Source organism: Lepisosteus platostomus, chromosome 12, assembly GCF_059453375.1.
Source record: "Lepisosteus platostomus isolate fLepPlt1 chromosome 12, fLepPlt1.hap1, whole genome shotgun sequence".
NCBI lineage: Eukaryota > Metazoa > Chordata > Actinopteri > Semionotiformes > Lepisosteidae > Lepisosteus > Lepisosteus platostomus.
The window spans coordinates 12,855,709-12,870,675 of NC_142622.1; the positions used below are offsets into that span (position 1 = coordinate 12,855,709).

Sequence of the window (14,967 nt, forward strand, 5' to 3'; positions counted from 1 at the left end):
ATTGTTACATTATTAAAGTAAATCCAAATCCTCGTAATTAGCCCTTTATTAAGACAATTTTCAGTGTTCTGTAAACATCATGTTCTAATTAGTTCACTTATCCACCAGGTGGCAAACTAAATCCACCAGATCCAGAGTTAAAAAGAAAAACCACCATTCATACTGACAGGTTTGCGGGAGTAATACAGGCATGTAACTAGCACCCCATGTTTTATTTATCCATTATTTATTTCACTGATTTCAAGGACATTTAACAGCCTCACTAACATATAAGCTATTTTGCATCTGGGGAAAAAAATGTCTACCTTTTCTTCTTAGAATGAAGAAAGTATTTCAAGACTTTAGATGTTTTAAGAACTGCTGAGTGCACTTAGAAAATTAATGTGGAATAAGTCTTCTTCAGGTGTGCAATCTTCATCATAATTAAAATACAGTAAGGATCACTGAAGCTAGAGTATAAGACTGTTGATTTCATCTGACATATATGCATCTCATTAAGAGACTCTTTAAGCAGGCAGATTCGTCCTTATCTGCAATACTGGATTTTCAGCTCAAGATACTGTTGTTAATAGACAGAAACATCTGTAACTTTCTGAGATGTACAGTTCTGAAAAGGAAAACCTGCTCCTCTCATCAATTTAAAAACATCTGTGGCCCAACATGTTTCCAGCATGACACATGGTCACATGGAATATATTGTGGCTTGCTGGTTATCCACATAATAGTTTCATAAACTGGGTATAAACATACTGGACAGCATAACAGAACTTACCGCTTTAACCAGGCACCTGTTTGTATATTCCAGTTATCAATGAACATTTTGAAACTTGTTGCTGTCTAGACAGAAAGACATTAATGGTTAACAAAAGGCATTTTGAAATGAATAATTGAAAATATTCTTCTAGTTACCTAATTTCCATTATTACCAGATATTAGAAATATCTAATATTTTTGTAGCCCAAAAATAATATTTAAATCATATTAATGTGTAGCAAGCCTATAGGAACCTACAAATAAGAACAAGAACAAAATTAGAGAAGGCCATTCTGTTTATCTAGAACATTTGTCGTCTGATCTGAGGCTCTTTTCCAGCCATTTCTTGAAAGAAGTCAAGTTGCCATCTTCTAAAACGTGGGTGGGTACTTATTTCCATACTCCCACCACCCTTTGCATAAAACATACCTCTTGTAGTCAGTTTTAAATGTGCATGCTTTCCACTTCTATCTTGTGGTTCAATGCATCTCCTAATTCATACTGTAATCTTAAGGTTTGTATTGTTATTTTACTGTGTTTCCAGACTTGTAATCTGTACTTGTCATCTACTCACCTCAATTTTCCAGATGTTTAAGTTGGAAATGAGATCCCATGAAAAGTTGCCGTTTTTGTCAACACCACTGAACCCATAGCCAGCAGCATTGCTAATAGCATCAGCTGATGAGGTAAAACAAGTTGTTGGTGAACTCCTTGACCGCAACAGTCCCTAGAGTTGATTTTTTTCTATGTTAGTTAAAGAAAGTTTCACACTGTTTGTATGTCTTTGGAAAGGACAGAAAGTTGACATATTACCCACTTGTTCTATACCTTACTGGATTTTTGGAACATTCAATATTTTTTTCTCAGTATTCATAAGATTATTGGCTGTAGAGCAAACACTTTTTTTGTGATTACAGCTGTAACAATAGAATCAAACAGAATAAGTACTAATGCACTTCCTATTTGAAAATAAATTAAAGCAACTCACCTAACGTCCACGCAAAGTAAAACTTTGGTCTTGCTGCTTGTATTGAAAAAAAACCATAAGTCAGTCTCGCTAAAAAGGATGCCTCATTGATGAACTGACTATCAATATTATAAGATATTGGTAAGGCTTTGGTGAGACTCAGGAACAGAATTAAGCAACCAATAGACAGCAGCAGCTTCTTAATGACAGCCCCCTAAAAAATGAAATACAAACACATTGTCTAATGGAGAGATGTAGCACTGAATTTAAAATCACAGAGTATTAGTCAGATCCTGCCAGTTAAGATTTTGTTTAGATTCTTAGTGTACAAATATATTTTACACTATTTTACACATTTCTTTCTCTGTAGTATTCAGTTCCTGGAGCACTATCGGTGTGAAATTTGCACTGTATGTTGTCCATGTCTCTGCATGGGTTTCATCCCACAGTCCAAAGACATGTTGTTAGGTTACCTGGCTTTTGGGGAGCCCTGCATGTGTGTGTTTGTTTCTGTATGCCCTGAAAAGGTCTGTGTCCCATGGCACAGAAGAAAAAGTATTAATTTTATTGACTAAGCTTGAATTCTGGTGAACAAGGATGCTACACTGGCTTTCCCATATGACACTGCACAACTGCAGGTGGTAAGAGAGAATCTAACATTAAAAAATGTAACTGTATAACAAATTATAGACTGTCCTATATCTCAAGTGCATTAACTGCAAGTTAGGACTCTTTACTTTTGTTTTTCAATCTTTTCAATTTGTTATTTTTAATAACAATGACAGACAGCCAGAATGGCATCTTCTGGACAATAAAATCAAAACACCTCTGAAGGCTGTATCTTAAATGACTGTTTATATGGGCTTAGTTTATCCAATAATACACGTGGGTGTAAGTATTTATATAAAAAGACAGATTAAATTAATGCTGTATCTTATCCCTTATCAACCGCCATACTGATCAACCATATTGATAAATATATTACAGGCTAATATACTGTATTTCTTCCTATATTTTTATACATACTACAGGTGAAGGCTCTGGAACTGTGCCATAGACATTTTGCTTCCCATTGACGTTGTTTTCCATTGAGGTTCCTATTGATAACCTTTTATATACATGTGTTCCTTCAATGAACTCAATGTAATCTTTGTAGTTACTGCAAGGTCCAACCAGGATGCTCAGGAAATTTAGCTGATAGCTGAGGTACTCCAACAGGTGGGGCTTTGAACTGCAGAACCAAAAATACATGTATTATTACATTCCTTGTCTCCCTATTGCAAACAGTTTTAAAGATGTGTTATCTCTGAAGAACCTCTGATCTTGTTTACAAGCTTATTTTTATCATTCTTGTTAACTATGTTTTTAGCATAACGCACAGTGCAAGGAGATTTTACTATACACAGCAAATAAGCAAGGTCATAGAACTGCTGAGTTTGTTTTTTTATGTTGGACAATGTAATAGCACGTACCGTAGGACCAATTGTGATATTATTTTTCGCATTCATAGTTCCTTTAATAAGTTTAGCACTTTCTTCAAAATACTTTTGTCAATTATCTAAATCTACCCAAGATTTTGTCCTGTTTACTTCATTTAAACTCCTATTCCAGATACAATTCACAGGGGTTTCCTCCGGGTGCTCCGGCTCCTCCCACAGTCTAAAGACATACTGGTAGGTTAACTTACTTATGGGAAATCTGGCCCTGGTATGCGTGTGTATATGTCTGTGTCTGTGTGCGTCCTGCGATGGACCAGTGTCCCATCCAGAGTGTACCCCTGGCTTGCTTGCCAAGAAAGCTTTGCTTTGGAAACCGCCTTGCTTGCAAAGAAACATACTGTATGACAACGTACTTAACAGCAAGTCGCCTCTGCTCTGTTGTGAGTTGCTCTGCCTTTTGGCACAGACCTTTAATAAAATAAAGGGAATTTTATTAATATGCGTATACAATGAATATTGTAGACATTTTTATTTTTTGTGTTCTTTAAGGAAAATATCTTAAAAACGTTATCTGTGGCTAGCTGCAAGACATTCACTATGCGATGGGATGAAAATAAAGTACACTAGCTATATCCTTCCATTAACATAAATCTCTAATTTCCCCCTCTGTACGATGGAAGAGAATGGATGTGTGTCCTGCCATGGACTGGGGTCAGGTCTAAGATGTACTTTCTTTCTATGCCTGTTAGGCTTCGGCTCACAGCAACTTTCTGGGCTAAAAGCAGTTACTAAAAATGGATGGATTGAAAAATACTTCATTTTATTAGGTGATGTTAGTGGAAACAAAAAATATTTCTGAATGTTACGATATACCTTACCATCATGTAGCTGAAAAGCAAGTGTAGTGATCTTCTGTGTTATTATCATCAGTGGCCTAAATAAAAATTTGAATACATTATAAATACTAGTATGAGTGATCAGCAGAAAAAGGAAAATGACACTTCCAGGCTAAACTGCTTCCTTCAACTTCTGTTCTGTTCATCCAGGTGGGGAAATTTAAAAAGAATTAAGTGCAAAAGGTTTGCCACTTAGAAGACAACCAGCATAACAGTATCACAATTTAAACTGGTGGTGGGATTGTCCTCTTTCTGAATAGCAACAAAGGCTACAGCCTGGGTAACAGCTTGCATGGAACACAAAGTGTTCTGTTCCTATTACAATTAAATGACTTTGTGAGCACACTCCATTGTGATGCTATGTGAATAGAGCTGTATTTCACACTAGCTGGGACTGCTCAGTCAAAACAGGGAATACAAAAGGTTTTGACAGAGCAAATATCCAGCACTAAAGAAAAAATGCCATGCACAGCATTTCACAACAGGTTAAAAAATAAATCAATATGCCGTATAATTAATCCAAGTTACAATTGATACTACAACACAAATTAGACAAGAGAAACTGAGCTTGAATTACTGTACATTGTTTCTCCCTTATTATTCTTGATTTCAAATGGTATTTTTTATTTTGCCATGAATCGGAAAAAGAGACTGAATAGGTTTAACAAAAAGGCAACTTCACCATAGCACTGACACATATTATCCCTAAAGCTGCAAAGTCTGTTTCAAATGAGGAAAGTCAAAGCCATCTTACAAAGAATCAATGGGGCTTGTTATATATTGGATTTTAGCAAAAACAGAGTTGGCAAAACAAATAGAAATTGGGGAGACTGCTATACCTATAATCAATAATGGATAGGAAAACACAGAGATGGTGTCTGTCCTCCATCAACTGCTAATATTTTTTAAGTAAAAAGATGCCCTACCCCTATCACCTGTAAAGTACAGATGGTTCAATGTCTACATGAGGTTGAAGCCTAATCAGATTTGGAGCAATTTACAACTTCAGGAAAACACCTGCTCTGTGACAGTTGTGTATACATGTGTATGTATACTTTCACATGCTTTAACATTACACAGTAATGTTTGCACCGATTTATGCTTGGTGATACCACTGTAACACCTCCATGATTTGTAAGGACATTAAAAAATTCCACCCACTCTGAAGCATATGTTACTGTGCAATAGATTATAACTATTGTAGATTATTTCATGCAGTATCTAGTTATATACAAAATATGCGATGACTATAAAATAGGATGAAGAGAGTACTAAAGACAGTTCAAAAACAAACTACACTCAAGATTACACTAAAAATGCCTAGCAAACTGAGAACATCATAACATGATTTAACTGATTTTATCGGTCTAAAATATGGTACATTCAACTGGACTCACTCTACAGTTCACCACAGAAAACCTCTTTTGTTTGAGGCATTCAACAAAGTTTGTTCAAGGAGGACTAATTGCAAAGTGCCACTAGCAATGGGATTTTTATCAGTTTTGCATTTATTTAATGGTGTATTTCTCCACCTCTCTCTAAGAACACTTTAGACATAATGCAAACATTGATTTCAGGAATTAATGTCAACCAAACAAGCAGAAAAAAGACTCAAAGGTCAGTATACCAGGAAGCAGAAAAAGAAAAAAGAACATTAGATGTAACAACTTCAAAAGTCAAAAAATATGCTTTATGATGTTTAAAATGTAATATATACTGTATGTCAGCGGTTAAAAATAGCAATTAAGTAAAAAGCTGGCAATTTCATACATTAAAACATTAACAAGTGCATTAAAAAATGTACAGTCTGAAGTGTTCATTTTTATGTTTTCGCCCTGTGTATTGATCTTGAAAAACTCACCCAGAAAAGTCTGTGGACAGGATGCCATAGCTAAAAATATAAACTCTGCTGACCTGGCATAATGTGAGGTAGCCCATTGCCACAATCAATGAATACCTATAAAAAAGACAGTAAGGATTACAAAAAAACAAAACCTTGCAGTGTATTACATTTTTGTGGTGACAATAATAGAATTGTCTGACCATTATTGTTTCAAAATTAATTTTATTTCAGGTAGATGTCATTAAACAAGGGCAGACTTGAAATGCTTGGTAGCAGAACAGGATGTGCTCAAATTGCAAAATATCCATGTTAACAATTTTTAGCCAATGCATTTCACGATCAAGCCTTACTTTCTAAGATTCATGAGTCAAATGATGACTTATTTTTTTAAAGAAAACAACTTTCAAACTTAAGTCGAGATATAAACACTATGAGTAAATTCCTACTAGATAGGATGTTATGACTACCATTTACATCATATCTATTCATTATAAAAATGTTAATATTACAGTTAAAAAGCTTTTTCCTAAAAGAAAAATGTTCCAACAAACCTTGTCACATCCTTCTTTAAGGGAAAGCACATTTTTTTCTGTATTTATACTGTATACCTTATTTTCCATAGCTACATGTACTGCAATGTTTATATTTATTTTCGGATAATGCCCCAGAAAAGAAGATCTTGACCATTACTCTCTTAGTGGTAGTGTTTAAATTAGTTAATTTGATAAAAACTTAATTTTTCAATTAACAATTTCAGATAAATGACAGGCACATTTTTTCTATTAGATTATCTGTCTGTAACATGGTGAGGTGATAAACTAATTTTAAATTCTGGAGTCATGGATTGGGAGTTTACTGAATCATATAAAGTACAGAAATGAACTAAATGGAAAACACCTGATGTTTTTAGAACTCTCTACATGATACCAGATTAGAAAACAGTTTTTAAGTTGGTAAACTAAACTAAAGAAGGAGTGAAAATCTAAAGTCTGGTGATCATAACAGACAGAAAAAAGAAACCTCCATTCTTCGTCTTTTTCAGCTGTAACATATTGCATGTTCTTGTATTCATGGTCTAAGTGATTGTGGTTGATCTCCTCTGATCATTCACAACAATAACTATTTCAAAACCAGTTGTGCTCAAAGCTGAAGGACAGGAAGTGAGGTGAAGCACATCAGTGCTATACCACCTTAAAAGCTTTCATCAGAAGCTTGCATGAACTAAAACTAATCTAAAGTTGGGTCCTTGGTGCCCGCCTTGTCAATCAGGTTTAAGAAAACTTTTTAATACAGAACCATGTTTCATGAAGAAACAGCCTTTGGATATAATGAATGATTTCACACTGACTGCCTCCTATTGCACAGAAAAGTACGTAACCCCAACGCCACACTGACTTTATCTCAAATAAAAATATATTCAACAAGTCTAATAATTTTCTTTCAAATCTGGGTGACAGGAGAACCCAAACATTTTTTGGCAAACACGTCCAATCACCAGATCAACCACTAAGAAGCCAGGGTTTACGTGTTTACATTACAGTAAGTGAGGAGTATCATCATATTTTAGTCCACAAAATCTAAAGCTAGCTTTGTTAATAAACAGAAAAAGGGTTAATGCAGAATAAATGTAGTAAGAAGTGCAACAAGTCCTTTATACAACAGTGCGTAGTCATGGTTAGTCTCTGGACGCCTGACTGGAAGGTTGCGGGCTCAAGTTTCAGATAAGAACACTGCTATACCCTTGAGCCAGGACGCAAAGCATTCAAAAACATACAAAGTACACTGGTATCACCAGACACATGTACAAAACAAATGTAAAAGGGAACCGGAACCTCTATAAGTCACTACACACTGGCTGTCCGGTCTAGATCAGAGAAAATGTAAAATACAAGCCAAAAAATTATACTAGAAACTGTGTATTGCAGAGTCTGTAAATACACTGGTGTTGCTGAAACAGTCCAGCTGCACATACTGAACGAACAATGCTGTCCTTTTTCTAAATAGTCAGGAACCGCTAAGTAAAAAGACATTCCACATACTTTCAAACATTAAATTCCACGAAAGGGTAATGTTTCCTCTGAGTGTTTGTTTCATCTCAGTTTACAATTACAGTTAAATAGGTAGTACTTGAATGAGTCTTTTTGTTAAATATCCAAAAAATAATATGCTCTGCTGCTATATCAGATGGGCTGTTTCTACCTATAATTTGGTAAGGGATTTTGGAAAGATGCTTATTTGTGACAAGTTATATTTTCATCACATTCTTTATTAAGCATTTGTGAACTGAAAATGTAAGTATTTGAAAATTGTTGTCAGTGATATTGAGGTTTTGCTCATGGTAAAAGGATATGTTGCAACTGTAATATCCCACTGCTAGTGGGGGCTTAAGCACCGGTCTGTTTTCATAGAATGAAACTATGCGCTGGGTAGTACAGCCGAGACCATCAGGGAAACAGCAAGTAGCTTTCAGACTAGGGAAATTACCCACCTCACAGGGTCTGAAGCTGGGAATATGCAGAGTAAAAACCAGCCAAGCCGTGATCCAGGAACGATAAACTAAGCAGGTTGGGATTCTAAGCAAGTCAAAACTAGGGACTCAAGGAGCTCAGATATGAAACTCTGTAACAGAGCTCTGAGCAATGTGAGAGCAGTCCTTAAGTATTCTCCACCACCTGACATAAGATGGATGGACATTATTCACAGGTGATGCAGATTTCCTGTTGGAACACTTTCCATGGTAACTGGCACTAAGAGGCCAACTATCATGGCAAATGCTAATGCAATCGGCTTGTTTGCACTGCGGGCAAGCCTGACAGCAATGTTACGTTGATACACTACTTAATATATACTATGAATTAATTAATACAGAAAATAATCAAAAAGAAGAAGCACACGCACTAAATGTAATTGATTGACAAGAAACAAGAAATTGATAAAATCAAATAAAAATGTAGATAATGTCATTATTTTGGAAGCAGTAGGGAGTAATGGTCACTGCAAGGATGACTGAAATGTTCAGTATGGACTGAAAAAATAAAATGCTACAAAAGATTATGTATGAGCAATGTAAAATCATACTAGTTACCTGTGAACATTGTGATTATTTGCTTTAACCATGATAAAGTAGCAGCTGAACACCAGTATAAAAATGTGTGCTGAATACCTGGAAAATAAGAGGAAAATAGGAAATATTTAAGGTCAGAAACAGCCATTTTATGTATCTTACTTACACTATTGTGTCAGAAATTAAATTTTAAAGAAACCCAAATCACGTTTGTTTGTTCTAAAGCAATACAAAAATTTTAAATGTTCCATTACACAGTTCATTTGAAAGTAAAAATACATTAATGTTGTTTAAATGATTAATTAATTTGTAAAATATAATTTGTACATTTAAATAATGCATTGAATAATAAAATAATAATGTTAATTCTCTTTGATGATGTATTCCTAATATTGTATCTATAATATTAAGTTTGTTATAGAGTAAAATGCATATACTACAATAAATACAACATATGTTATATCCACCAAGGAAGTTAACATTTGAAGAAGCAAAGGCCTGCTATTAGATCCATCGTTGTAATCAGGTCCTATATGTAGGCCTACCAAAAGTGCTCTTTGTTTAAATAATTAATGTTTATTAAAAGAAACACCAGTGCATCCTAGCTCAACATTAGAGAACTACATCAAATTTACAAAACAATTCAGCTAACGTTTTTGAGATGACTGAAAATGAAATTATTCTAGTGCTTATTTAATAACATGCCCAGTTATAATATTAAACACGCCCAGTTCCTACATAGACATATGTGAAGGCAGTACTGAGGGGCAGTGCTGTTTTTGCTGAACTTAACAGAACATTTTCTTATTGGCTTTCAGAAAAGTGAAAAACAACTTTCTTACCAACCAAAACAGAATATAACAAAAAAGATACCAAGGAGAATGGCAACAGCATGACGGACTGTAGTGCTGACATTTTTTGGATGGAGGTACAAGCGGAACCAAAACGCTGCCAAAAGTGCAAACAGCTGGCATGCCAAGAAATTCACCTGTAGAAGACAAAGAAAACCATATTGAAAAGCAAGTGCTAGGCATTGCTAGGCAATTCAGTTAAACAGGGACACATAAAAATGGAATGGTATGACAGAAATAAAGATGTTTGTGCAACTATACGGGCATGCTGAAGCAGAAGAACAGAAACAGAGTAATGCATTTATTTTTGCAAATGACTGCTTTCATGGATTACACATATTGAATACATTGTAACTTGTCAGTATGACAAGATGTAGAGGATACATGTTCTTAGGGCAGAAAAAACACGAATAGTAGAGATATACAGTATGACTCAAAGTGTAATTTATCTGAATACCTGCACATTTTTAAAAGTTGAAAAATACTGAACATTTAACACAGAGACAGGTTCTAAAGAAAGAAAAAGGCTAAACATTTCAGAGCATGTTCCTGCATTGCCCTTTGATTTGTTTTTTTGGGGGTGAATGACTTTTCATCCCTTAAAGCTTGTTGCCTGAAAGATATGCTGCATGGATGTATTTATAGATCCTTTTTAAAATCAAATGTAGGGTTAATTAAGTGTGTAATGGTCTTATTTTCATTACCTGGACAGCACTAGCACAAACTGAATCTACAGAGTTTGCATCTGTAACTTGTATCTCTGGTTTCTAAGCTGAGAATGCTAGCAAAATAATAAACAAAGGATAATACGGTAGAATCAGACAGGATGCATTAGCTAGAATCAGTCCCTCTAAAATGGCTTAAAACAATAAAGTTTGTCATTAGCATAGATATGTTGTATTGCATTTTATTCCTTCAGAGATTAGGTTTATCAACAGGCAACAAACAGCTGCAAGGTCTTTGGTCATAATCAACCCTTCTAAAGAAGAAGGTTTTGAGTCTTGATTTACAAGTGTTCATGTAAAGTGATTCTCTTCAGAGCTTCGGGGCATAGCATGAGAAGGCCCTGTCACCCATAGAATATAAATGAGCTTCGAGGACAGAGAGGACACAAGAATAAGATGAGCAAAGGCTGTAAGGCGGGGAGCAGGGGAGGTCATATGTCAGGCAGGTATTGAGGTGCAAGTAGTGCCTTATAGGTCAGCAGAAGGACTTTGACGTTGACATGAAACCTGATAGGAAGCCAGTGCAAAGACTCCAGGATGGGAGTAATGTGATCACTTGCACAAGACCTGGTCAGGATGCTGGCAAATGCTAAAAGGAAAATCATATATGCATAACATACCACAAAAGAATTCTGGTGGTATAACTAAGTCAAACAACTAAAAATATTTATTTTGTACAACAGTACAACATTTTGTACAGCATTTGAAAGCATTTGACTCTACTCTCAGCTGAAACACTGAAGACCAAAAGATAATAGGCAAACCCACTTTTTTACTGTGTAACATAATGCTAAGACACTTACCACCAATAAAACCATAATTAGAAACCCGACAATTGCACAATTATCCTACATTATAACATTAAACAACTGCAATTAAAAATTAATTGCTAGCCTACAGGTAACTCCGCCAAGGACAGTCCCAAGCCCATGCTGAGAAAGGAGGAGGGTTGGGCGCAGGGCTAGCACCCCAGCCCTGGAAAACTAAATTACTGCAGAAACAGCCAGAGAAGTTAAGCACATCTACAGCGTGTTAACATTTTATGGGACGATGCCGAGATGGTTGCATGCGACTGAACACTCTGGTGTCAAACTGCTGCCCGATGTGCCCAGCAGCACAGGAGGACATAAGACTAAGACTAAGCCTACAGGTGTCAAGCTTAAATTGAGTTCTGACTATTTTGTATTAATCAAGATCAAATTCCTTTCATATATTCAAACATCAAGACATTTTATTTTAAATAAAGCTGCTTTTGTTTAAAAATACCCTTTGCCTACTCATTTTCTCATTGCTCCAGAAAAAAAAACAGAATGCTGTAGGCTTCTTTCATGAATTATGACCGCAGTTGATAAAAACACTTGAGGTGGCTAACGGTGACGTATTTGCAATAGTGAATTAAGATCCTGAAGTTTGCTTTTATCTTTATTCTGGCAAGGGATAGGAATAGGGATTGATGGATCTGAATCAACAATCGTTATTGTATTTTGTTTAATGTTTATTGTAATTCTTATAAATCTTACATCAGTGTTGAACCGAAATACCCCATAATATCCGCGTTTGATCGTGATTATCATGTAATTGTTTATATATAAATCTACACAGATCAGTAATTGATTAATCTGCTACACTATTTCAGCTTCTTTGTAAATACTTTTTTGTATTTAACCTTTACACAGGTATGTTTAGGTGAAAACACACGCGGTTTGGTGACGTATTTTAATGTAGTATGTGTAAACAAACACCTGCAGACTTCAGAAAGACTACTTTACAGTAACAGGTGTACTTCAATGTACGCATACGATGACCACGATAATATCTGAATATTTAGCTTAAAGAAAAAATACTAAATTAAATAATGAAATTACAGATTCAGTTAGCAGAAAGAGAAATTGGGCATTGCCAGTTTATTAATGCTTGAAACTACAACCGATTCTCAGCGTAGCATAAAGATAAAATCAATGAGACAAAAATGACACACTTGGACAAAACATGCACAACTAGGTTATTACAATGACTTCATAAGCGGGTATAAATCATAACTCGAATGATTAATTTGTAAAGTGGTAGCCTATAAATTCCAATTCATTCATCTTTTTTACTGTTGCGAAATTACACATCTGCAATGACAAATAGTCGCAGTATCCATTTTACAAGCATTAGCGCAGGACAAATAAAAAAAAATACAAGAAAAAAGTTTCATACCTATGCCTGTACACAAATTCTCCTGCCCACAAATTTAACTTTACACACACATTCTATTGCGTGAATGAACCCCCGGATACGTTATACTTACAGTAGTACATTTTCTTAAAATCAGTTTAAATTTTTTTTTACTGTGGTACCACATGCATTAGAAAAATATCGTGCTCGTTAAAATCTCCCATGTGAAAAAAAATGAATCTGAACTTTTTTCTAAAACACCATGAGATACTGAAACCTCATGCCTCGATAAATAGGCGTATTTGTATTTCGCAAGCCCACTTTTTTAAATACCATTCATAACGATGTAATTTATTGGGAAACCGAAAGCCTAAATCATATTAAAATCATTCAGAAACATTCAGCAATTATTCTGTTGATTAAAAATGTAATATGGGGTTATGCAAACAGTCGTCTCCCCAGTACTCAATGGAGGGGGGGATTAGCAATTATCAAGAGGATGAACCAAACTTTTTTTTAAGTTTCCAATTCGGTGCAAAAATAATAAAATGCCTCGAGGAGAGGAGAGAAATTTACTTTAAAAGAGTACAACAGATCAGGGATTAAATAACGATAAAGAATATACTCGATGTCCCGAAACGTATTTTGCAATGAGTTATCCGACAGCGATAAATATAAAAAAACATCGTTCACGGCTGTGCAAATTCTGTAAATCGGGTCTTCAGCTCATAAAGACATTGAGGTTGCTCTTGTTCGTAAACCTCTGAACTTCAGCGATTTATCTTGTTGTCCACATCGGGTAGTTACAGCTACAGTGGTCCCTGACACGATTTTCCTACCTGGTCCAAAGGGACTCCAAAAAATTCGCTGACAGGATATAAAAATAAAGAACCCGTCGTTCTATAGGGGAAACTTTGTGGATCCTCCATCCTACATTTCAGGACTCCGGGCTTCTTAGCAGCACAAGTAAAGGGACTTGAGAAAACCAAGTGTGATCTGAGTGAAGCAATGCTGCGTAAGTTTCCTCAGACTTCCTCAAAGGGAGCGCACTGGAGTTAGAGCGGCTCCCACTGACACATCCCACACGACTGTTGCAGCCACCTTAACACAGACAACAGCGGCCATGGCAACAGGCAAGCACCCCGTCAATCCGAAGCGGCAGCTCCGCAGTTGCAGCTGGGATAGGTGACTAATTAGAGGCCGGGCGGGGCAAAGACAGCGCATGAATTGTAAAGGATTTGTATGGTGGGGTTGCTTGGCTACTTTGTTAGTGAAGTGGCGTGGTGCTGGGTGAGGCACATTGGTATTGCCTGAGTAAGTCACTACGTTCCTTTTGAGAATCACACCCATATGCGCAGGCAGAAAACAAAAAATATATATATGGATTATAATTTATGTGATCTTTCAAAACAAAAACAACTTTGCTGTAATTTCCTTTACGAACATGTGGATGTGATATCTTGAATGTCTGACAAATAGTGATGAAACAGAACAAAGGCAATGAAAAGTTTATGCAGTTTTTTTTTACTTTCCATTCCATGAAATATTTGTGTGTGAGCGTCTGCTTTTTCCATTCAGACCAATTTTCCACAGACAGGCTTTGGGTCATGTCTCTAAAACACCAGGACCAAAACAGAAAAAAATATATATTGGAACGACAAGGACCAACTATGCTTTCAGTCCTCTTAAAAAAGTTACACTAGATAAATGTTTCCTCAAATAAACTTCCGACATCACATCCTGCCCTGGTTTTGCCAAGTCACCATTGCAAGCATCGACTAAGCTCCACCCTGCCCAGCTTCGGAAACCAAAGAAAACCAAATCTCCACCGTTACTCCAGTAGAATTTACCTCCTCATAACAGCCCATTTCCTGAACGGATTACCACAGATTTCTGCGGTGTTCATTTTGCACATTTGTTTCTCAATAGGTGTGGAGAACATTGGTTTCCCCATTTAACTGGTTTCACTCTGCTATTACTTAATTGATCGAGGTGATCCTGTTTGTCAACATTCCTTTCATCCTCATCTATTGCATAAGTCTCTTCATTCCACTGGGCAGATGTACAAAGCTCCAGTTCAGTCCCTCCCGATCAAAGGTTCTCGTGTTTTGATCTAGGCCATTGATGATAATAACACAGAAGATCACTGCACTTGCTTTTCAGGTTCATGATGATAGGGTATGTCATAATATTAAGAAGTATTTTTTTGTTTTCACTTACATCGCCTAATAAAATGAAGTATTTTTTTATCCATCCATTTTAAGTAACT

At 35.9% G+C, this 14,967-nt stretch overlaps 1 protein-coding gene across 2 annotated transcripts in view; it reads right to left on the reverse strand.

Moving 5' to 3' along the window:
* Positions 1-13,890, reverse strand: part of mboat1 (membrane bound O-acyltransferase domain containing 1) — a 70,693-nt gene extending 56,803 nt beyond the window's left edge. The window contains exons 1-10 of one of the 2 annotated variants that reach the window (XM_088601016.1): positions 13,538-13,890; positions 9,805-9,950; positions 8,984-9,061; positions 5,917-6,012; positions 4,038-4,093; positions 3,573-3,627; positions 2,747-2,951; positions 1,742-1,934; positions 1,328-1,431; positions 773-837 (exon numbers count right to left, since the gene is read on the reverse strand). In XM_088601016.1, the coding sequence (XP_088457142.1) occupies positions 773-837; positions 1,328-1,431; positions 1,742-1,934; positions 2,747-2,951; positions 3,573-3,627; positions 4,038-4,093; positions 5,917-6,012; positions 8,984-9,061; positions 9,805-9,950; positions 13,538-13,627 (1,088 nt within the window). In that variant the 5' untranslated portion in view covers positions 13,628-13,890. The remainder of the gene's footprint in view (positions 1-772; positions 838-1,327; positions 1,432-1,741; positions 1,935-2,746; positions 2,952-3,572; positions 3,628-4,037; positions 4,094-5,916; positions 6,013-8,983; positions 9,062-9,804; positions 9,951-13,537) is intronic. The other variant, XM_088601015.1, reaches the window with a different exon arrangement.
* Between the last annotated feature and the right edge of the window lie 1,077 nt (positions 13,891-14,967).